The sequence below is a fragment of the Fulmarus glacialis genome, unplaced genomic scaffold (genome assembly GCF_000690835.1).
Source record: "Fulmarus glacialis isolate BGI_N327 unplaced genomic scaffold, ASM69083v1 scaffold756, whole genome shotgun sequence".
Lineage (NCBI taxonomy): Eukaryota > Metazoa > Chordata > Aves > Procellariiformes > Procellariidae > Fulmarus > Fulmarus glacialis.
In genome coordinates, this window is record NW_009219803.1 from 1 (window position 1) to 24,505 (window position 24,505).

Here is a 24,505-nt window from a genome sequence, read left to right on the forward strand (position 1 = left end):
GACATGTAGATGTGGTGCTTAGGGATGTGTTTATTGGTGGACTTGGCAGTGCTAACGGTTGGACTTGATGATCTTAAAGGTCTTTTCCAACCTAAATGATTCTACGATTCTATAACCACTCTGCTAAGCACCTGCTGGAGGACTCAAGAAATGGCCAGGCCCTCCTGTCCTCACAGTAAATGCTCCAGACTGGTTCTTTTGCAGTAGCAGGGTGCATTTCCAAAGCAATGCTATCTTGCTGTTGCAAGAGGTACTGTAGTTCTTCCCTGGCCAGAGAAGTAGTGTAAGCCTGAGTGTGCTGGAAGGCCCCTTCTTCCACTCCAGGAGCCCAAGCACATCAGGGCTGGTACAGGAAATCCTGAGCTACTGCTGCTTCTGTGTGGAAGGGATGTGACAGTCTCTGGGGCAGTCAGCCATGCACTTTCCCCCAAGAAAAATGAGTGTGCAAAGGGTGTGCCCACTGAGAACATAGGCCCCCCACAGGTACCCACAATTTCCTGGCTGGCTTCACTATGTTTACTGAAAAACCCCATAACACTATACTGGTACCTCTCAGCCTGCTAAGAGAAATCAAAGCAGTGACCTGATAGATTAAACATCTCCTTCATGTGATACCAAATTGCACTCTGGGGTCACTGTTTGTTGTCAGCCTATGTACAGACATACATCTAGCTGTGATCTTAATCAGTAGCAGCCCAGGTCAGAAAATGCATCTATGCTGTTTCCCTTTTTATTCCACCTGGAACTCACCAGAACTGTCTTTTCAGGAACTGACTTTCTGGAACTTTCTGGAACTGTCCTTGAATAATTTGTGGTTTGCTGCTAGAGGTATTGCAGCAAGTTGTTCATACTTAGATCTCCATGCCAAGCTGCTTAATGCTGCTGATGGTCTTATCTTGATTCCTTCACAGATCAACGTCCTGCAGGCCAAGAAGAAGTTTGAAATACTGGATGCGGTAAGGGCTCTCTGTTTTCTGTGGCTGCTCTCAGTGACTCAATGAAAGGCAGCCCTCTCCATTTCAGGTTGCATGGGTCGACATACTGACTCCTCGATCTGCCCTGGAGATACTGTCTGGGACTGCTCTGGGGGCTGCAGGTATGCTAACAAGAGGGGAGAATGAAGGACCAGCAAGATACTCCGCAGACCAGAACTGGAGGGGACTTTCAGGGGTGAAGGACACTGCTTTTACTGCTTTGTGCTCACAACAGGGGTTGCCCAATAGTGTGGAAGGACTTATGAGAGGAAGAAAGGAGAAGAGGGAGAGGCATCTAATGGATAGATTGCTTTGGAAAGGGAAAGGGTTAGACCTTGAAGAGACTTGTTTGTGGGTAATAAGGGGTAAGGACTTTTCACACTGACTTTGTCCCAGAACCTGTTCTGACCTTGCTATTGTTTCCCTCCCCAGATGCTGTCCTTCATGCATGCCCAGTACACCTTTTTCCAGCAGGGCTACAGTCTTCTCCATGAACTGGATCCCTATATGAAGAAACTAGCCACAGAGGTGAGGGGATAGAGAATATGGTTGACTCAATCTGCCTGTTTGTACCCCTTCACCCTGAAAGGACATCCTCTTTCCTATGCAGCTACCACACTTGGTAATCAGGGAGTGGTCAGAGCATCATGCTTGTTGGATGTTCAATAAGTGATGCTGCACTATGGGGTGGCAGCCAAGAGCTATGGTTACTTTCAGTGCACACCCAAACACAGCCCTTTTCCCCTCTTGTGGGGACTTCTTATGTTAGGTAGGGCTGGTGTAATCACAGAGCAGGGAAGCAGAGATGGACAGTGGCTCATAAACCTCCTTCCTGACTCTTATACCTGGTGTTCTCCTCCCTGCCTTTAGCTGGACCAGCTGGTGATTGATTCTGCAGTGGAGAAGAGGGAGATGGAGCACAAGCATGCGCTGATACAGCAGAGGGTGAGTCCTGGGGCTGCAGCTTGGTGCAAGCAGCGCTTCTCTCCATCAGCGTAGTTGTCTGGATCACTCGATGGCAACTGCTGTCTGATGAGGGGCCTTGCTGGGTTAGTCCTTCACAGCCTGGAGCAGCAGCAGCAGAAATTGTTGAGATGAGAGTAATAACCTTGTGGATGCTGGGAGGTCTAGCTAGTAGGTAGGCCTGATCAAATGCAGGGCATTCTGACACATCTGAGTACACAAGGGAAAGGGACACAGGGAGGACCCCATGGGTTAGGGCACCGGGGTTGTTTTCCCAGCATTGCCATTGATCTGCTCTGCCTCCGAGCAAGCCTTTCTTCTATGCTTTGTCTCCCTCTTTGCTGCTGAGGATCTGGGGAGATTGAAAGATTCATGTTGTGTAAATGGTTCTGAGATAGAGGAGTGGATGCAGTTGTTTGTAATCGCCTGCAATTGACTGCATAGAAGAGCTGCTTTTGGAGAGAGGTTAGAGCATTTTTCTCCCACCTTCTCTCTCTCTCTCTCTCTCCCTCTCTCCCCCTCCCTCCCCGCCTTCCCCCTCCCAGTCTCGCATCCTTCCTCTGGCTGAGCAAGCTGGCTTTTGTCTGGCAAGCCCTATGATCTCCAGCTACTGCAGTATTAGCATGTCCCTTCTGACACTTCTCCCTGCCTCTCACTGCCTTGCCCCATGGTGAGACAGCAGTATGGCAGCATGCCTGAGTGCCCAGCCCAACCAGATGGGCAGAGTCCCTGTTAAATCATCCAGCAGACGAATGAGTGGATGCACTCCTTTGGTACCCAGAGACAGGACTTGCTGCAGGGCCTTTTCGTCATTCATAGGGAACTCACACTGTACTGAAGTGATGTTAATGGGTCGTGGGGGAGAGAGAGCAGGATTCTGTACTGCTATTGAGAGAGGAGTGTGCTGCAGTGAACTTTTTTCATGCAAGTCTGCTCCCAACAGCAGTTCAGATGATTCTTTCTCAGCTCCTGTGATATGACATGGCTACAGCCTTGAGCAGCATAACTTTGGAAAGGTCCATGGGGACCCAAGCAATAGAGCTGCCGTGGCTGAGCAAGCTGTTGTTTTCAGCTGAGCTATGGTAACCCACTATGTGTGTGCTCTCACCTGCTGTAATTGGGAGTAACCACCATGAACTAGTGAGATAATAGGATTTATTATCAAACAAGTCCGAGCCTTCAGCAGGGAGGCATCTTTGGTTAACGTGGGCTCTGATTTTCCAGACCATTCATCTGGGAATGATTCCAAATCCGAGGCTTGTAGAAACATCAACAATTTTTCTTGTTTGTTTTTCTTTTCCTTGTCTTCTTCATGGATTGCTGACCTGCCCCTGCAGACCCTCCTGCAGGTGAGTACCCACATGTATTTCTTTCTTCCGGCATCTTCATTGCTCAGAATTAGCACTTTGCTGCTCTGGATATTTACTAAATTCTGCTTTTGAAAGCAAAACAAAGAAACCTTGCCATGGAATTAGTACTGTATCCTGAACACTGGAGATGTAATTTTAAAGCCCAGTTTTAAGTGAGTTTGGTTTCATCCTCATCAAAGTTGTTTTCAGTCCTGTGCTAAAATAAGATTTCAGTTCCCTCTACTCTGTATGGTGGTCAAAAAGATTTCAGTTCCCTTTACTCTGCAGGTGGTCAGTCTTGACTCGGAGTTCAGTATTGCAGTGGCAGCAGTACCTGGCTGGCACTTAATGCAGGTTTGGTACCTAGGAGCCTTTGAGGACCATGGGTCTGGTGGGTGGTGAATTGGCTGCACAGGCTCATAACAGAGGGCGTTGGTGGACTTTTAACATCCACACACGGACACACACACGCTCTCATGCTCTGTGGGCACAGTAAGAACGGATTTCAGAGAGCCTGAGAAATAGCTGTTCATGAACCAAGCCCTGAGTAGGATTCGCTAAGGAGTCCATATCTGGCAGGCACTTGTGTGGATCAATACTTCTCAACAGGAGTAATCTAAATGGCCGTTGTTTTCTTTTTAATGCTCTCTCAAAAATGTTATAACCCATGAAATGGAAACGTAACCAGATTTGAAAGCTAATGACAGACATTCCCTGTGAATCGGCCTGTACATATGCTCCCTTTGGTTGAGTGTTCTGGGGGAGGGGTAAATCCGTTTGTGAACTCTCAGTTCCCCTGGGACTCTGCTGGAGTGATGACTTCATTCAAAGGAACATGGAAAATCTCTGTAGCGCAGTGCGTTTCAGTTAAATCTCATTACGTGGCTTTGCTGACTGGACTAGCAGGGAATGAAGGAGAGGTCAGGTTCCAAGAGGGAGAACGAGCAATTACTCTTCATCAGGATACATATGCATAGAGCCATGGCTCTCTGTGTGCATAAGCTTGTAAGAGAGCTGGACATCTCTACTGCAATTTAGGATTTAAAGCTTCCTGCCTGGAAATGTTACGAGACTGCTTTTCAGCTACTCTGAGTGTTGCTCCTCCCTTTGCAATGGAGCATGGCACTCTGCATCTGGTGAGCGTCTCGCCATCTCCAAAGGGAGCACAGCACGTATTTGAATATATGTCTTCATGCTGAGCCCAGAATTCCCTCTGGTCTCTTGAAAAATTTGGAGATTTAGTTGCGCTTAATTAGAGAGGAGTGGCAGAAGTATCCTTTTTTCCTCAGGACAGTGTCTTCCCAAACAGCCTGCTAAGGCATGACAGAAAGGGAGGGAATCCAGTTTAAATAATATATTTTGAAGTGTTCTTGGGGTGGGGGAGCTGTGCAGATTCTGAAGGTAGGGCCTTGCTCATTGAATTGTCTTTGGGCAGCTTTGTGAGGCCTGGAGGGCAGCCTGCTAAGAGCCAAGTTCATAAGGAAGTGGTCTGTGGCATTTTGTTTCATTGTTGTTTTAATTAAAATAAATTTGGTAGGAGAGAAAAACTCAGCACAAATCTTGACTATTTTCTTTGATACTGGAATTCGGGTGCCTTTTTCCTATGCCACCCTGTCCCCATCTTCCCTCACGGAACATCTGCCACCTCTGGGGGGGCAGATTCCTAGGGCAGCTATCGTTTCAAGCTGTCATTTTAACCGCTGCCCTCTCTGCCTTCCTAGCTCCAAAGCCCTAAAGAGCTCCATTTGCAGCTTCACACTTAATATTAAAATAATGCTCATTTATACAAAAAGGGTTCCAATAAAATCAGCAAGAGGAGAGGAAGAGTCTCAATTTTTACAGGCTACAATAAATACTTGAGTTCTCCTCTTGTGCAAAGAGACAGGAGAGCTTCAGTGTGAAGGCTGGGGGTGCCTTTCTGCTGATTGTGTGTGGGATGCGTGTGTGCAAGGACTGCAGTATGGAATACATTTCTGCAAAGGCTGAGGAGATAGTCTTGTTGCTTCCCACATTTCTCTTGTGTGTTGAACTAAAATGTCTTAAACCGCACATGTAATGAGTTTGTATGTTTTTATGTGCTTCAGATGGATGCACAAAGACACAGGGCCTGGTGTAGGTTGGACCACTTAGAAGAAAAATTTTGGAGAACTTAGCACTGAAACACATAGGCCTAGGAATTTTTCCCAATGGGAAATGAGGAGAGAAACGGTTTAAACCAGTCCTTCCTTGCAGATCCTGACCTTCCTGAATCCTTCCACTGCACCAAAACTGACAGGCCAGTCTCTGAAAAAATACAGGGCTATAGAAAAGCTCCTTTGCAGCCCTGGTCCGGGGTAGTGGGGGAAGCAATTGTGCTTCTGTTGCCTGTTTGCACGGGAAGGGAGGATGGAGTGCCAAGGCAGAGCTCTCTGGCTCATTTAGTTCAGCTGGTAGATAACGAACTAGGGACCATATGGCACTTCAACAGCCTGATTTCTGTGGCTGCAGTGGAGCAGGGGTGGAATTACTGGCCCAAGGGTGGCTCTGCTCCAGGAAGCTGGGGGAAGCAGACCCTGCTAAAGGCAGACAAGCCTGGCTCTGTTAAGGTCAGGAAAGCATTCGGTGAGCATCTTCCTGTCAACTTTGCTCTGTGTTGCCTGGCTTCTCCCACTCCCTTCTGTGCCTCCATGACAGCTGTATGATAATTAGCCCTTGCTCTAAGCTGATGACTGTGAATAGGAGGCATGGGGAGGGGGTAAGCAGGTGGTCCCCAGAGGCCAGCAGACTTCCTTCGCCTAGTGCCCCTTGCTTTGACAGGAGCCAAAGGCAGAGCTTATAGCTTCCCAAAAAGGAGTAGGAGGGGTAAAGGAGAAGGGGTTGAAAAAGAAATCCCTCCTTCCCTGCCAGCCCACGGTGCTTAGCAGAGATGCTACTCTAGAGAGCGAACAGAGAGAGAGAGAGGACACACAGAGCTGCTCCCTGCTCTCCAGGCAAGAGCAGCAAAACCTCCCTTGCAGCTGGCATCATGAAGATTTTCGGCAGGCTTGAATACCTCCTGGTAAGGAGACTCCTGCAGGGTTGATTTGACTTGGGGAGAAAGTTTAGAGGGCACTTTTCCCTGGGGGGAGTAAGAACTGTGCCTGTAGGACTTGGCTTGCTGATGTGACCCAAAAGCAAATACAGCTTTATTACTGCAGGAGAGCAAATGTGTTTGGTTCTGTTTCTGGGATGGAAAAGCTTTGGGGCAGGGCACAGATCTCTGTGCATCATCTGCTGGCAAGCTGCAGAGCAGGGAGATCATTTGGCATTAGGAAATTCAAGAAACAAAAGGTCTGTAAATGGGATTTGGCCGGAATGAATGAAAGCTGCACAGAATGGGAATGTAGGTGGGGGAGCCCTCCTCCAAATTCCATCTGCCTCTGAGGGTCTTGGATCGTACACAGTATATACACAGAGGTAAAAATAGCCAGATAGAGAAAAGCTTGAAATATATTCAGGCACCAGAAGAGAACAGAATGTGCATGCACCAGTGTTTGTGTGGAAGGGGGGTGTGTGCATCTTTAGGGAATTTGAATATTCCTCTGAATTATGTTCTCTTTAGAATTGAATAGCCAAACTAGTCACATACAATTTTTAACTCACCTCCAGGAGAAGTTCTTTTCAGTGCATGGATGTATACATAATGTTGTTAGAGTATACATAATATTGTTAAATATTGAGCATCATTGGTTACTTAAGTAAAGAGGGCACTTTTGGATAAAGCCTTTGTCTTCTATGAGGGAAAGCGTGTATCGCATGTGGTGTTGCTTATCCTACATAGTATCGATTGAAAATAAAATAACATGGAGGTTTAGTAGTAAGATATGTTTCTCTGAATATCTAAAAACAACTGGACTGAAATGATTCATGATTGCCTAGTTTTGATAGTGTTTTCTGTCAGTAGAAATCAAAACATTGTATGGAAAAGGACAGTATCGTTATTGCCACATTGAATTGATACACTGAGGGAGTAATGCTATGGCTTTTCAGGGAGGGCCATTGCCATAGTGATTGTATTTTAAGAATTTTAAGGAAGTCGGTCCTTTACAGAAAGGTTCTATCTGTTCTCAGCCAGGTGTTGTGCCCTTTGGGATAGGAATGAACCTATAACAAGACCTTCCTACTTCAGTGGGTATGCTCTTAGGCAGGGCTCCTTGCTTAGAAGCCTTCCCCCCCACCCCCAAGGATTCCAGGCTGATGAGGGGCACCTTCACTCTTCATACTCTTCATATTAAGTCTGTTCACTGAAGCTGGAGGTTTATTTAATTTCATCAGCCATTTACTCTGCATGAAATTCTGGCTTCACAGGAGCGGTTGGAAAAGCTTGTCTGGCCTCTGCAATGCAAGCAGTCTCTGTGCATGCTGTGTGGAGATGGACAAGGGAGCTCTTAACTGAGTGGTCATGAGGCAACCTTCAAATAGGGTTTTTTCCTTTTTTTTCTTTTCTTTTTTTCTTCTTTCACAGGTCTGTTTGTGCCTGTGCTGGGTTTTTGCTTTCCATTTGCTGGTTTGAAAGTGTCCGCATTAATGTCCTTTTTCACATCCCTATGGATGTGTCTCTTGGAATGTGTTACTTCATTGTTGCTTCAGCAGCATTCAGTGTGCTCCCATGGAAACCATTGTGATGTCATTTCTAAAAGAATATCAGTTCCCAGGCAGCCTCGTGCGTAAACTCAGAGTGATAGCACTGAGAAGGGGAGGGGACAGTGAGACAGGATTGGTGTGATTTACTGAAAGTCGGTGAAGGAAAGGGAAGCAGATGATGGCAGAGATCTGGTTTCTTATTTTGGAAGACATCTGATTTATTTTACCAATGTGTGATCCAACATGTCACTGCTGTTGCTAATCACGATTGCATATGCAGTTGTAGCCAAAGCCATTCAGATCCCAGTCCTAGGAAGCCTTTTCCATGTCAAGCATTTTTTCATAATACAGAGACAATGAGGTGCTAAATGCAGACTTAATAAATCAGTCCAAACTCATTTGGAGCAGACTTGCCTACTCAATGTACATTGCAATGATGGGAAGAATTCAGTAAAAGGTAGTTTATTAAAATCATGCATTAAAATCTCATGTATAGCAGGAAATGGAAAAAGAGGGAACAAGAGAAAGCATATGTGTGCACTCTCTTACCCTGCTTTGTCAAGGGTAAGATTTGAATCAAGAAAGTTACTTTGAATGTTGCAGAATGGGTGACACATTCCTTCTCCACCAGCACCTCCCCGACATCGCGGCTTGGCTTACAAGGTTGGAAGGTTTTTATTTCCTAGTTCTATGTGGAGTCAGTCCACAGATGCACTGCATCCCATGTAAGAGTCAGAGAGACTTACTGATGGCGCAGTTGATGACGTGCTTGGCAGGAGCTGTGTCCGTCAGCCAGGACCCTTTGACTTATTTCCCAGAACTAACAGGATCGAAATCTTTTTGTGTCAATGAATAGAACAGATACAGGGATGCATTAAGGGCAGGTCTGCCAGTTAAGGGGATTCATAGTCACACATCTGTGTGTATCCAGCTGTGGCCACACACTACCATGATGTTTCAACACCATTGGCAAGATGAGCTCTCAGACAGTTTCTAAGCTAGCTTTGACCTGGAATCAGGTTTTTCAAGAACATCTGTTAACTCTTTTTCCAGAAATTTGTCCTCTCTCTTCAATGGCTGTGGTAAGAAAGTTTCAACACCATTGGCAAGATGAGCTCTCAGACAGTTTCTAAGCTAGCTTTGACCTGGAATCAGGTTTTTCAAGAACATCTGTTAACTCTTTTTCCAGAAATTTGTCCTCTCTCTTCAATTGCTGTGCTGTATGGGCTACAGCAAGAACATGTGCCTAGGAATCCATTGTTGAAGCCCATAGTTTAAGCTCGCTCTAGTGTGCTGGAAGTTTTGCAATAGCACTTGCCATGATTTTGCCTTTCAGCTAGCCGAGCCATTTCTGTACATTCTCCTTTTGGCCTTTGCCTGGCAGTGAAAGGAAAAATGATACTGATCAAGGGGATAATTTCTGGATTTTTTTTCACCCTCCCCTTTCCCTTATTTCGTTTGTCTCTCAACACTCTCAATAACTTTGTAGCTTCGGGTGCTTCCAAGCAGAGTGCAATGGAATGGAATGAAGTGCCCCTGAGGATCAGACTGCCGCCTGCCCCGGGGATAAGAGGCAGACTGGTCCTCATCCCTCGGATCTCTCCCTTGATTTGTACCAACTTTACAAATCCAGCTTACAGCTCTGATCGACATATTCTGCCCTCAGCTGCCCTACAGTAGTTCTGTTGATAGCAGTGAAGTTGCTCAGGAATTACACCAGCAGAAATATGAGCAGAATTTGGCCTGGGGATGTTTCTTAACCAATGAGAGAACAAGGAAGAGAAATATCTTCAAAGTAATGCGAACACAAGCCATTCTTCCCAACAACGTGTTTTTACGTTTGGACGTCATCCAGATGGCTCTCTTAGCTGTATATGCGCTTGGTGTTTTTGCATATAATTCTCTTTCTAAAACTGGGCTTGGTGCAGGTTAGAATTCTTTCAAAGGCAAGGAGCAACTCCATGTGCCTTGCGCCATGTTCTGCTTTAGCCATGCAGTTTGTAGAGAGGTGTAATATATACAGACTCAATGAGGTTAAATTCACACCTGGCTTGACTCCACTGATTTTTAGTGGATTTACTCTAGTGACGCATATGGCCCATCTGTTCCTCCTGCACTCATCAGCAATATATCCTTCTTACCATCAGGCTGCTTGATTCTGTAAGGACAGCTGAAGAAGTCAGGTGATTATATTTAGACCCTCCCCCTTATTTTTACCTCTTCTACAAAGTGAGGCACAGCTAAGTGTTCACTTTTAAGATATGCTTGGAAGGGTTTTGCCCTATGCTTGCTGTGCACTTTTCAACAAAGTCCAGATTTTTGGATGTGTGCATTATTTCTTATAAAACAGTGCAGATGCTCATCAAATTCATAGAATTGTCACTTTGGAGCAGCTCTACAAAAATCACACATTCAAATATCTACGAGTTAGAGGAAAATTCCCTCCAGCCTTTGTTTGCAATATGTGCATGAAAGACATCTGCAGAAGAGAACCCCCATGGGATTCACCCTCTGATGGCAAGAAAATTTGGGGCTGAGCAGACCTCTCTTAATTGGGTGCCTTACAGCAGTTTCTAGTGTCTAATTGGGCATCATGCTGTCTTTCCCAGGAATGACTCAGTCCTGTCCCATTATATCTCCTCCTTCTGTATCAGTATTATTCTTATTATGACACCTCCCAGGCAAGCTTGCATCTCTGAACATGAAAATAACTCATCTTAATGAGAGTGAAGTGCATGTTGCCTAGCAACACAGCATCACAAGGGTCTTCATATGCTGAGCTAGGAAAGGCACTTAAGTTAATGGGGCTGTTTTCACTGCACTGTTGTGTCTTTGAACCAAGTAGTGCAGGGAGAAATATTTGCGCTCAAGAGAGAGGGAGGTGTGGGTAGAATGCATCATTAGAGTGGAATCAGTGTGCAAAGAGACAACGTGCCTTAGTTCCCCAGGTTAGAGGGGAAAGTCATTTAGGTTTCATGACCTACTTTCTCTTGGGAAGGAGGCAGACCACTGCCCAGGGAGAAGGATCCCGTGTTCTGTGAGAGCAGATGCTATTCTCTCTGCTCTGTGTCTTGCTGACCAGCTGTCAGAATCCATGAGATCTATCTGATGAATCGGTGCCAAACCTGACAAATCAGCTCTGACTGGTAGCATAGCATAGAGAATTGACTGAGCGCAGATTGGAGATGGCATATGATGATAGCTAATGAAAATGGAATTGATGTCTTCCCCTCTAGAAATCATCATGCCTGTTTTCCTTGTGTGAAAAGGCTGGGGTTTGTTCTGTTCCTGGCCCCTTGCAGAGCAGAGGGGTGGCAGCAGCACTGCTAATTCACTTGGCCAGTGGAAAGCACCTCTGTTGCTTTATTTCCCATTGCAGGCGGCCCCAAATTTGGGGATTTTTAGCCCTCACGGTGGCAAGCTACCTGCCTTTCTCCTTATCAGCTACCAGAGGGGGGAAATACAGCATGTATAGTACTTTCCTGAAAACAATAGGGACAGATAAGCTTACTGGAATGAGGATAATTCATGACTGCTATTTGTGGCTGCAGCCCACTAAGGCTATGCTGACAGCATGTTTTTTAAAAAAAAACATTTTTTTCCTGAAAACAATAGGGACAGATAAGCTTACTGGAATGAGGATAATTCATGACTGCTATTTGTGGCTGCAGCCCACTAAGGCTATGCTGTGACAGACAGCTCTGCCTGAACCTTAGGATCTTGACATAGATATTTTTCTCTTCTTGATGCTTTGGTTAGGCTCATCTCCATCTTGGTCCTGGAGAGTGCAGTCATGTTAGAGTCTCAGTCTCTTTTTATTTGCAGGACTTCTCCTATGATGACTCAAAGGTGGAGTTTAATGTTGATGCCCCGAATGGAGTGGTGATGGAAGGCTACCTCTTCAAGAGAGCTAGCAATGCTTTCAAAACATGGAATCGGTGAGTAATAACTCATATTCCATTTGATATTTGGGCTAAGACTCTGAACACAGCTAATACTGCCTGCACAGGAGCACACTTTTAGTGAGATCTTAGCAACTGTTATCATCACTGGAAGGATTCTGAGCTAAGTAGTTAAAAGCTAAATAGTTAAAATGAGATTGGTTTGATAGTTTCTGCATACAGAGACTTTTCTTTTAGGAGCATTTTGCATGCAGGTTGTGGGAGGTGATCCTAGAGTACTGTGTCCAGTTATGGGCTCCCCAGCACAAGAAAGATATGGACTTACTGGAGGTGGTCCAGTGAAGGGCCGTGAAGATGATTAAGGGGTGGAACATCTCTCATGAGGAAAGGTTGAGAGAGCTGGAACTGTTCAGCCTGGAGAAGAGAAGATTCGGGGGGAATCTTATCAACATGTACAAATTCCTGATGGGATGGAATGAAGAAGAAGGAGCCAGACCTCTCAGCAGTGCTTAGTGACAGGACAAGAGGCAATGGGCACATTAAAAATGTGAAATTTCATCTGAACCACTTTTTTACTGTGAGGACAGTCAGGCAGTAGAGCAGATTGCCCAGAGAGGATGTGAAATCTCCATCTGTGGAGATGTTAAAAAACCACCTGGGTACAGTCCTGGGCAACCTGCTCTAGCTGGCCCTGCTTGAGCAGGAGGGTTGGACTAGATATCTGAAGAGGTCCCTTTCAACCGAAGTGATTCTGTGGTTCTGCTCAGAACCTGTTGGCTGCAAGTAAAATCAGAACCTGAAGCCACATTAGCATAACACTGTATCTGAGTGAGTCCTCCCGAGAGAAAGAGTATCTCAAAAGATACTAATGTAGTCTTATCAACACACTAACCCGGCTGTGTGGCACCAAGTCAGCTCAGAGCAAAAGAGGAGTACGCATCTGCTTGATTGCAATGGTGTTTTAAGACCACGTAAATTTTCTACTAGCATGTTATAACTCATGCGCTGAGCTTGCAAAGCCACTTGCTTTGCAGGTCTTTGATATTGGTGTGTTGGAGACATGTACATTAATCAGTAAAAGAGCTAGATGCTGTGTAGTTTACGTAAGTGATTATTATTCTCCTGGTCAAAAAAAAGTATGCTTCTTTTTGTGAAGCTGTATATTCCTCTTAGGCTGCATCATGGAATGAGCCAGCTCATGTTTTGCTGTATCTTAGTAAATGCCAAGGGGAAAAAAAGGAGTGCCTTCCACAATGGAAGAATTAACAGGTTCCATACAGGAAAGATAGGGCACAGTGCAGCTCAAGTCTTGCCCTAGGGAAGCTGTAAATTCATAACAATTAAGAGAAATACCCTAACACAGCAGGACATGCCATGAGTATCAAACCTGTCTATTTTGGGATGGGGAAATATGTGAGAGTGGAAATATCAGCTGTGCTGCCGGGAGCTGAGAAATGACTTTCTGTGTGCTGACCCTGCTCTTAATTTATAAATATTTCATTGGATGGGTCACTGGGAATGCCAGGCTCATATACCTCCTGCACTAATCAGGAGTCTCCACAGCTGCCAGAGACCTTGGGAAAGTGGAAGGTTTCATGTTCTAGCCTTGCTCAATATTTGTGTGTTTAGTTTCCCTTGAGATAGTCAATAGGTTTCATACACGGTTGTGCAAAAGGATTCAAACCCTTCCAGTGAGTTTCTAATGCAATGAAATCAATGCCTTTTAGACCTACATTTCCTCCTCTCACATAATGGGGAAATGATACAATATTAAGGTATCTTTTACTTGGTTATGGGATACATTCAAAGTATACATCAGAGCAAGGCTGAAATGTGCTGCTGTTAGACTTTGGAATAAATAAATACTAAATGGTTCAGTGAGCAGTTTGTAGTATGCACAGAAACTGCCTGTGTTTGCATGGAAAAAAGACTTGAAATAATTAGAGATCTCTGAATTGGTTAGATAAGCGATACCTTCTCTCCGAAGCCTCCTCTAGTACTAAGGAGATTCCAGGCAAATTTAGTATAATTTTGTTACCTCTCAGGCTCTCTGGTCCCCTGACAGTTAAGTTTGCACGTGGAGGAACCAAAAACCAAAACAGCAGCTACAACACAGTGCATCACACTGTTTGGTTTCAGTGCTCACAAGCTGTTGCATTGGGAAGGTCTCTTGCTGCATTTTTATCAACCTTTTAGGATTTCCTGCTTGGTGTTTCCTAAGCAAAGTATAGCCTCGGTCCATAGTCTGTCCCATGGCTGCTTTCACTGACACCACATGTCTTTGTGGAGCAGAAGGTCGTTCCAGAATGTGTCAGGCTAAGGTCAAGACCTGTGCTTGACTCTTGTGATAGAAATGAACAATTCCAGGCAACTCCATTCTCCTGGCAACTGCCTTGGCTGTGAATTCAAGGGTCACTCCAAAGGGCACTTATCCTGGAGGGAACGTGACCCTCTGGGACTTTCTGGTTTTCCTGAAGTCTGAAGTAATGTTAGTGTGAAGGGTTCCAAGTTTTCCCTGTCCCCCAAATCCCTGCTATCCTCCCTGTATCCTACATCCCAGTCATACACAGTCTGTATCCTCCCCACAGCCATCTCTGTCTCCTCAGTCCCACCCACTCTTAGCCATATCTACCCGCATCTTCGCTATTCACAGCTTCTGTAGCCTACTCATCACCTTCTCGCTGTCACGCAGCTATTCACTGTTAGTGCCTCCCCCTCATGTGAGCGGGAGGGGGCAGGCAGAGAGAACAGCAAAATCCACAGTTCATGGTATCAGGCTAAGAGCCAGTACCAGGCAGAAATGCATGCTCTGGGGTGGTGAGCGGGAGCAGAGACCGGAATCTGAGAGACAAACTTTCTGCTCAGCTTCATGTGACAGCAGAGCTCCTTGAGCATAGACGGCTGCTGTCACAGCAGCTCAGAATGATGCACAACCATATCAGCTCATCAAAATGGGCTCCCACATAGATGGGATGTCCTCCAGTTACCTGTATTTTCCCATTTCTCCACAGACATGTCAAATCCTTTTGTTGACTTTTACCTCTGTTTCATATTTCAGCAATGACAAAAGAAAGAGAATCCTGTCTCATCTCATTTTCTCGGGAACCTAGTTCTTTTGCAAACAGAGAATCTAATACATGCTCTAAAGAAAAGCTTGCTGCAAGCCTCTTTGACTCTTTATGCTCAGGTATTCTAGTACCACCTTCGTGAAGCTTAGTGATGGTCATGGCTTCCATTGCCCTCCATGAAGATGATCAGGTTGCTAAATCTTAGGCTGTATCTTGGGATGAGGAAGTGACTTGGGGGTTTGGATTTAGCACCGAAGATTAAGACACCAAGGAATTACCTCTGCTCTCGGCATCACATGGACCTTCTGTAACTTGTATTTTAATGGAAAGCTGCTAGCTGGTGATTTGTTGCCTCCTAAGAAGGTAGACTCCCTTCACACACATCTGTCCTTACTGTAGCCATAGGAAACAGGAGCTTTGGCATTGTTTAGCCTCCCATAGGCTCTAGTGGGTCAGAGAAGTTAGCCTGGTGGGTAGCATAGCCTATATAAACAGCAAGATGTGCAACCCATTCGTATTGTTTTCTCCAGCACTGTTTGTAGAGCTGCCAGTTAGCAGGGTTTTCTGAGATGGGTTTTTCTTTTTCCCACCTGGAAGTTTCTTCATGATGTCAAGGAATTTCTGGCTTGCTTTATGACAGCCTGCTTGGAGAGGCAGCAGGCACACTGCATCTGGCATGGCATGTGCAAGTAATCCAACTTTCCCAGTAAATGTCAAGTATGCCCACTGTGCACATATGCAGGTACAGGTATGCCCTACCCAGTGCAACATGTCCCACAGGCGCTGGATTTACTACCTGCACCAGGGCCAGCGTGCACACAGACTTCTGCCCCAGAAATCCTAGGGCAGTAAGATGGGACTGCCCTACTCCTTTGTTTCTTCCCTTCTTTCCTTCCTTCTTGCCATACATTGACATACCTAGAACACTGGCCATCAGAGTGTCTCAATGCCAGCAGTCATTCCCTAAGGCTGTAAATCCTTTGTTTGGTCTCTCAGGGAGGGCACTGGAGAAGTGTGAGCTTTTCTTATGACATTGCTTTCCAGCTTCTTGGAATAAATTACACTCTTAAATGCAGAGATATCCTGCTCTGCCGCAGAACAAACTGCCTCTCTGTAGCTCAGCTGTTCACTTGTTCTGATGTCTGTCTGCCTGTCTTCCCTCAGGAGGTGGTTCTCCATACAAAACAGTCAGCTGGTGTACCAGAAGAAGCTAAAGGTCAGTGAGACGGGTGGATTAGCCAACTTGTCTGGTATCCTGCTTTGCTGGGGACTTCTGTACCATGGCGGGGGAGTGGGGTGGAAGGAGTGGGGAGGGGAATTGGGTCAGAGGGACAGCAAGCCCATTCAGGCATTACTGTGCTCCAAAGTTAGACTGTACTGAGAACTAAGTGGCAGCAGATGGTGTTTGTGGTCATCTAAGTATTCCTGTTTAGCAGGAGAAGTTGGTGAAGTCCCCAGGAAGCCTGCCACGTCATGTGCATGTTGTCCCATCCTTCGATTCTGTATAACCCTTCCTGTTGCCCTAGAGTTATCCGGTGGTGGGCTGGCTCTGCTCTTTCTGGACTCAGCATATGCTAACCAGCAGGGTTGGGGAAGGAGTTTTCTGAGAGGCCTGATTATGACACAGCTTCAGGGAGCCAACAAAGCCACCTGTTCTCACCCTTTCAGGATGTCCTCACGGTAGTGGTGGAAGACCTGCGGCTCTGTACTGTCAAGCCGTGTGAAGACATAGAGAGGAGGTTTTGCTTTGAGGTCGTCTCACCTACCAAGTAAGTTTGGTGGCTTCCCTAGGCCATCCTCATGGTAGCTGGACTGTGCATGGAACTGCAAGAGATTAGATTTGAGCAGATGCTGCCCTGGGCTATTAAATGTTGACTGGGAGGTACCATTGCCTGTACCCCAGAGTCCCTATGAAGTTCATCGGACATCAGCATAAGCCAGATCTAGGCCACACATACCTAATATACATATAGACAGTGAAACTGGAAATGGTCAGCTTTTCAAAACAGGTAGCAGACCTGCCTGCAGTTTTTGAAGAGGGAACACCTCTGACAGTGCAAGCTTGTAGGATTAAGTTTTGCCCCTTTTGGGATGTCTATGCTGAGGATGAAGTGGAACAATTTTGACCAAAATGTGCACCCTGTCCTTTTGCTCTTTCCAACTCATTTCCTTCCTTCACAGGAGCTGCATGCTGCAGGCTGACTCGGAGAAGCTGCGTCAGGCCTGGATTCAGGCTGTTCAAGCTAGCATCGCTTCTGCATACCGGGAGAGTCCTGACAGCTACTATATTGAAGTGAGTGCAGGGTCATGAAAGATCCATAATTGTGTCTCAGGGCCCTGATAGTGGGCTTTTGGGCTGTGGCAGGTCCAGCGTGCGTAGGTGGACCATTTGGAAATACTCTTCTGCCCTCAAGGAAGGGAGCTGATGTCAGTGCTAACTCAAAGGCAGCAATTGTTCACCAACCAAAGCCACACTTACAAAGCTGGGCTGAGGGAAAGGCAAGGCTTTAAATCAGCGTTGTCCTGGCATCTTCACTTTCTTGCCATCACTCTCTGGATTGATGTTCCCCTAGGAATTATGTTCCCCTGCGAAGAGCTTGCTCCTTGGCTGGGACAAGCGCAAGCAAGGCATCATGATGGCAAGTAGTTTGCCAGACGATGCTCTGCGTGCTGCCTGCACCCCCAGAGCAGGGATGGGGTGCAGCGCCGTCTTGTGGCAACAATAGAGATTAATGAGGCTTTACCCGTTCCCTTCTTGGACTGGTCCTAGTTTATTCTTCTTCAGGTAATGCTTCCTGGCAATGCCTCTGCTCTGCAAAGCTCTGCTTCATTCCACAGTGCTTTGCAGAATCCTAGAACCCTTTTTTCGTGCAGAGACTGGACCGGACTGCTTCCCCATCAACTAGCAGCATTGATTCTGCCACCGACTCCCGGGAGCGCAGTGTGAAAGGAGAGACCATCTTGCAGAGAGTGCAGAGCATCCCTGGGAATGACCAGTGCTGTGACTGTGGTCAGCCAGATCCTCGCTGGGCCAGTATCAACCTGGGCATTCTACTGTGCATTGAGTGCTCCGGTATCCACAGGTACTGCGTGCATGTGTGCTCTGTGCTGCTAGCCAGGGATGGATTGCAAGCTCCTGGAAAAAACGGTGGAGCCTGAATTACAACTGACTATAATGTTTGTACGGATAGATTCAAAAGTAATTGCTTGCTGCGGTACCTGTGTGGGGGGGTACATCTGTGTATGCATATGCATAAAACTCTCTGCTATAGCTGTATCTGTATAGATAAATACATAAGAACTGGATAGATCTTGTTCATCTTATGATGCATGAGCAGTTCTGTTTTGAGACATGTAACCATTTCAGTTTTCTTCCTTTTGGATAAATAGGAGTCTGGGTGTTCACTGCTCCAAAGTCCGATCTCTCACACTGGACTCCTGGGAGCCAGAGTTACTGAAAGTGAGTGTTGGCTTTTAATGGCAAGAGATAGACAAATGATGGACATGGAGAGAGTCTTACTTGGTGGCAGGCTAGACTAGAGGGAAGGTAGCTCCTCAGCTGAGGATTTCATTCTTCGCTTGTTGTATTGCAGCTGATGTGTGAGCTGGGGAACAGTACCATGAATCAGATTTATGAGGCACAGTGTGAAGAGTTGGGACTTAAGAAACCAACAGCAGGGAGCTCCAGGTGAGTCTGAGTGCACATGCTGGTCCTCGCAGTCCTGTGGAAAGCTATCCATCTACACAGTAAACCCAATACCCTAAGCTCTTTGGAAAGTCAGATCAAGAGTGCGACTGGCCCTTCACTGAGGGCCCAAACTACCTCAGGTGCACCTACCTCAACCCCCTTCCTCTGCAGCTAGCCTGAGCTTGATTCTCAGAAAAGTCAGTGGGGCATTACCAGCCAGCAAACTGGTGAAATATGCTTGGGAACCAGGGCTTGCTGGGTTTACACCTGCTCTGAGACCTTACAAATACATGTAACTGAAGCACATGGTGTTGCCTAGGGCTGAACAGCACATTTTCCACTCCTGGCTACACACCACACTCCTTAGTTTTGCTTTGAGATGGGAGATACTTTTAGGTTTGAGAAACTCTCCCTTCTTAATCCAGGCCTCAGTGATTTTTAGGACTCAAAGCCAGGTTGATAATATGACCCAGAGCAGTTTCATCCCCTTGTGGCTGTTTGCTTTATGCGAATCATGTGACCCTTCTCTTAGGCAGGACAAGGAAGCCTGGATCAAGGTGAAGTATGTGGAGAAGAAATTCCTGAAGAAGCTGCCAAATGGGGAGACTCTAACAGAGAATGAGCGGAAACCTCGACGCTGGTGTGTGAAGAAGTGCCAGAGAAACAACAGCACCACAAAAGCACCCACGGCTCGTAGAAAGTACCGCCATGAAGCAGGCAATGCATCACCAGCCATGTTGTCATCAGGTGGGAACCTCCCTTGCCCCACTCCCCTTACAGAGCTGTGTTGGCCTGCCCACCACTCTTTGTAGGTGTGTACACAACTGCCCTAACAACATGTGTGGCCCTGTCTTTCTCTAGGACCTGCAGCCTGCCAGAGGTATAAGCAAAAATGCTGTTGCTCAAACTGTGTTAACACAGGTCTTTAGAGCCGTTTCCTAATACTTTCCATCTGTTTAAGGAGGTTCTTGTGGCTAAAGGAGGAGATCATTACGCTAGGGTGATCCAGCAACTTATAAGCTTGCTTTGTGCATTTTCTTTTGTATTCCAGCTTCCTGCTTTTTAAAAAGTTTCGAATCCTTTTATTTTTACCTGCCTGGTCTGTAAGAGAGGCCATGCTTATGAAGGGTTCTGGCTGCTCAAAATGCTTTGGGATGACTTGGTCTGCAGTGTATCCCCACCTCTTTGTTATATTTGGATGGTGTACGTGGGCATGAGTATTGGACTGGACACATCTGGGGTGCATTGGACATGCAAGCTCAGCCTGTGTAAATACTACTGTAGAACTGTGTCTCATTTGTTCATTTGCATGTTATTAACTATGTAATTCAAAATGTCTCTGTGTAAAATAGCAGCTACGCTGGAGAGGAAATTCCGTCGAGATTCCCTCTTCTGCCCTGATGAGCTGGACTCTCTCTTCTCCTACTTTGACACCGGTGCTGGCTCCGGCCCACGCAGTAAGTACAAAGAAAGAAAGTGTCTTTGCTTCTGGCACGCTTTACCTCCCAGCTCTTCTAGGGCATGTGCATTGCACCAGACCTAAGGCAAGGTATCAGCCTCGCTGGAGAGGGGGCAAATATTTCAGAAGAGTGATGGGGAGTTAGTTGCACAAACTCCAGCCCATTGCTCTTTTATTGCACTTATTATTTTAATATCCTATCCAGTCAGTCCCTGGTGTTTGCATTCTGGTGGATGGGATTTTTTCCCAACATATTTTACTCCCAGACTATGCATTCCATTGGCTTTTTTCTGGTTTTCGTTTTGGCTTTTAATTTTTTTCCTTTTTTAGCAAGTCTTACTGCGGACAATTTTTCTTTTTCTGTTTGTGACGATGAACTCCCCTCATATTCCGTCCACCTTCCTCTAGGTGCCAGCCACATCTCTATGCAGCATCCGCTAACAGGTGGCCCATGGAGTGGCAGTGGCATTGGTCCCGGTGGGAGCGGTACGCCGTTCCTCCTGGACGGAGGTAAGGTGACGCTCTGGCAGCTAGCAGCAAAAGAGACACCCAAATTTTACTTGTGCCAAACCAAGCTTCAGAGGCAGTTATGTATTTTCTTTCAGCCAAATGATTGGAACCCATACATTACCAGTCCCCTGTGGGAAAGACAGACCAGCAGGCTTTCAAAAGGCAAAAAGCTTCCTAGGGTTTCCAGCAGTCAAGTTATGACATCGTAAAGGAACAACTGTCCCTCAGATGAGATAAAGGATCCAATCCTGTACATGTGGGATCTCACGGCAAATAGTAAGAAGTGTTTACTTCAAGTGCTCCACATCTGTCACAGGCTAGTCGTGGTCCATTATCATACTCAGCTGAGGAGTGATAACTTTTTAAAACTTAGCTCAGTTGCTTGTTATTTTATGAACTTATGAGAAATATTTAAGGACCTGAGTCAGCACAGCAGAAAATCACAGGCTTTCCTACAAGTACATGTTGTCTCTTGAAATCAGTGAAGAAGGTGCTTTAGTGCTTGTCTGAATCGGTACCTTAAGGACTATTCTAGTTTCAAGGAATTTGGCATTAGTAGTTAACAGAAACAATACTTGGGAGATGCAGGACCTCAGAGTTGCTCAACAGCCTTATCTTGCTCCTGTGGAAGAAAACAGGAATTTTATCACAGATTCAGTGGGAACAGAACCTGGGAATTTTATGTGATATGAGCCAGATCCTTCTTTTTTACTTTGATGTAAATCTGGACTAGTGCCATGCGGCGTCATTAGAGTCACTCTTTACTTGTACTGACATAATGGAGAGCATAGTCTCACCAAGCAGTATGTTTGCTTTCTACAAAAAACAGCAATGATTTTTGTGACAGCAAATCCAAAAAAAGATACGCATGATATGTGCCACTTTAAATCTTTCCTATTGTAGCTTCATTATCTCCTTTGGCTGTTGAACAGTGCTGAAGGATCACTTGAGCACCATGATTTCAGGACCACTGATTTAGAGACTGTTCTTTATCTGGGACCTAGCTGTAGCTGCTCTGAAGTTTTCAACAGACAGTCTTTAAGGTTAAGGTGTCTTGTTCTGCTATGGTTTTCAAGGCTCAGATCTTTAGTTCTTGCAGGCTTTCCTGCTATTACTCTTTGCAAAGACTACTCAGCTCATATTTTAGAAACACTTTATCAGCTACAACCTGGCTTGTTTTTCTTTCTAGTCACAGTGGTTTGAGTGTAGGTCTTGGGGTAGATCATGGGGACTTAAGTTCTTGAGTTCTGGGACAACAGATACTCCCAGCCCTTACAGTCATTGGGAAGTTAAAAGCAGCAAGAAGCTGAGTCCAGCCAGAGTTCCCAAGGGGGCCAGGCATCCCTCAGGACAAAGGTGATGGGCCATCCCTGTTCCCGCAGGGGCAATTCATGCACGTGCTTCTTCCTTTCCATCATTTTCTTGACTGCTTTCGGGTGCAAGCTGGAAAAGGTACAAAGTTCCTCTGCCACTGACACATTGTGTGTCCTCGGACAAGTTGCTTCTGCTCTTCATGACTCCATTTCTTGTATGTAGTCAGCTGTCTTGTAACATTCACCAGCTAAGCAGGGAAGGTGGGAAGCACTGTGGGGAAAGGGAAGGGATGTCTGTGAAGGTGAATGAGCCAATGGACAACGCTTTAAGAGTTTGGCTTGAGATACACACTATTGATATTATTTGGCTCAGTCATGGTCAATAATCTGTCACAAGAGCAATGCATTGGCAAGTGCCCCAGTGACAACTGAAAAGCTCTGGGGAGAGCTGGTAAAAGCAGAGCGGTGTCTTTTCTTACGACACTGCGTAATCTGCTGCAAAGCTGTCTCTGCTGCTGCTCTGCTCCAGTCTACGTCACGGCGTCCCTCATGGATTGCAGCAAGGGCTGTCCTCAACAGTCCGAAGTGCCATGGCAATGTTGAAGCATCCCTGCATGAAGGGCAGCGTGGGGACATGGACACCATAAAGCTTTGCAGTTTTTCCTTGGGCAGTTTTATTGAGTGGGGCTAAATGGGATAGCAGTCCCCCTCTCCCTTGCCAGCAGTGCCCGGTGCAATGTGTGTGTGACATTCTGCGCAGCCCTTTTCCCCTGTGGTCTCAGCTGTGCCTGGTACTGGAATGCCTGTGTATTAAAATGGCTTGGTTTGTCTTCTGTTGGCCCTGCAGGTCTGAGCAGTGACAGTGGGCTTGGAGGAAGCACGGATGGCAGCACTGATATCCTGGTGTTTGGCTCTGTGGTGGACAGCGTGACAGAGGAAGGTGGGTGTCACAGGCTGTTGATGGAAGTGTGAGGAGGCAGCTAGTGCTAAGGCAGGATGGATGGTTGGGACTGTCTGGTGCCAAGAACAACCGGGAACATAAGAAATTGGAAATGTGAAGCTTTTGGGTCATCTCTCTCCATCCTTTTCTGCCTCTTAGAGTGCGAGGTATCAGAGGAGTCAAGTGGTGAAGCAGAGATTGAACAAGAAGCATCAGATTTGGAGGACCTAAGGGAGCTGCATCCTGGGTTGTTAATCTACAAGGCAGCACAAGCCCGAAACCTGCCTCTGATGGCAGAAGCACTGGCACATGGTGCTGAGATCAACTGGGTGAATGATGAAGATGAAAACAAAACTCCTCTGATTCAAGCTGTGATGGGGGTATGTTGTGCTAGTGGCTGGGAGGCCACATTTGGGAATGTGAGTCTTGACTCTAGTTCAGAGTGCACCGGCAACAGGCAACTTACAGCCTGGTACGTGCTCATGCATCCTTTCAGTACTGCTGGCTGAATTTATTTAGAAATTCCCCTTTGCTTTGCCAGGGCTCCTTGATAGCCTGTGACTTACTGCTGCAGAATGGGGCAGATGTTAACCAAAGAGATATCCGAGGCCGGGCTCCCTTGCATCACGCCACATACCTAGGACATACTGGGTAAGTTCTTTGCACATCGCTCTGACATGCTCCGTCACCCTTGGATTGAGATTCAGCGTTAACACTGAGAGTCAGGGGTGAGGTGGGCAAGGGACCTGGGTTTTGATGAATTGGTTATTTGCAAAACATGCCTTTTTATATCACATCAACAACTTGATTGTCTTAAGGATAATTTCCCCCATGACGATAGGTAGGGGGTAATTGGGCCCCTGTACACCCACTCCTTTCTCCATGCCACAGCAGCATTTCCTGATCTTTGTAGACCAATATAAGTGAAGCTGTGCCTGCCTGTAGAAGGACAGTGCCCTCTGCCCACTCCAGTGTGGGGTGGGGGAGCTGGAATTTCTGCTCTGATGGTCTTTTCTTTCTCTTCTGCAGTCAGGTCTGCTTGTTCCTCAAGCGAGGAGCAAATCAGCATGCGGTGGATGGCGACGGGCAGGACCCACTCAGTATTGCTGTCCAGGCAGCCAACGCAGACATAGTGACCTTGTAAGTGCAGCCAGGACTTCCCAGTGCCTACATACAGGAGCACTGCCTGTAAATAGCCATCAGGGAAGGAAATAACCAAACCTTTCTCCCTTATGCTTTCTCTCTTTCACTCTAGGCTGCGTCTGGCTCGAATGAATGAAGAAATGCGAGAAGCAGAGGGCCCCTTTGGACAACCAGGTCAATATCCCAGCAACAGCCCTACTGAGCTGCAGTACAGGAAGTGTATACAGGAGTTCATCAGCCTTAACATAGATGAGTGTTAGTGACAACTCCCCCACCTCCCTTTTGCTGTCTTGAAGTTGGGCTGAATTTCTAGAAGCCCTGAGAGCCCCATCCTTGGTATATTGGTGTTTCTTGCAGATTGGTCTGTTTTTGATGCCTGTACATATAGGTTGAGATGCACACAGGAAGGAAAAGGGAAAAGGGGTCTTTCCTGTTAGCGTTAAGTTCTCATGCTTGACTACTGGATGGTTGATTTTGTGTAGGAGACTCCTAGGGCATAACCACAGACCATGGCGTGTGGACTTGAGTGTGTGAAAAGTATGGGAGACGAGTTTAGCATTTAAAAAAAAAAAAAAGAAAAGAAAAAGAAAAGAA

At 46.3% G+C, this 24,505-nt stretch overlaps 1 protein-coding gene across 1 annotated transcript; it reads left to right on the plus strand.

Annotated features, from left to right (window-relative positions):
• Nucleotides 1-911: 911 nt before the first annotated feature.
• Nucleotides 912-24,505, plus strand: ACAP3 (ArfGAP with coiled-coil, ankyrin repeat and PH domains 3; the record flags this gene model as incomplete). Its single annotated transcript, XM_009580488.1, has 19 exons — nucleotides 912-956; nucleotides 1,407-1,502; nucleotides 1,845-1,919; nucleotides 3,275-3,286; nucleotides 11,714-11,826; nucleotides 16,023-16,074; nucleotides 16,527-16,627; nucleotides 17,040-17,151; nucleotides 17,733-17,941; nucleotides 18,249-18,318; nucleotides 18,452-18,546; nucleotides 19,079-19,293; nucleotides 19,899-20,003; nucleotides 20,414-20,515; nucleotides 22,676-22,768; nucleotides 22,928-23,148; nucleotides 23,310-23,419; nucleotides 23,798-23,908; nucleotides 24,024-24,505. Coding segments are annotated over 19 exons (2,085 nt in total), but the record flags the coding sequence as incomplete, so codon positions are not given.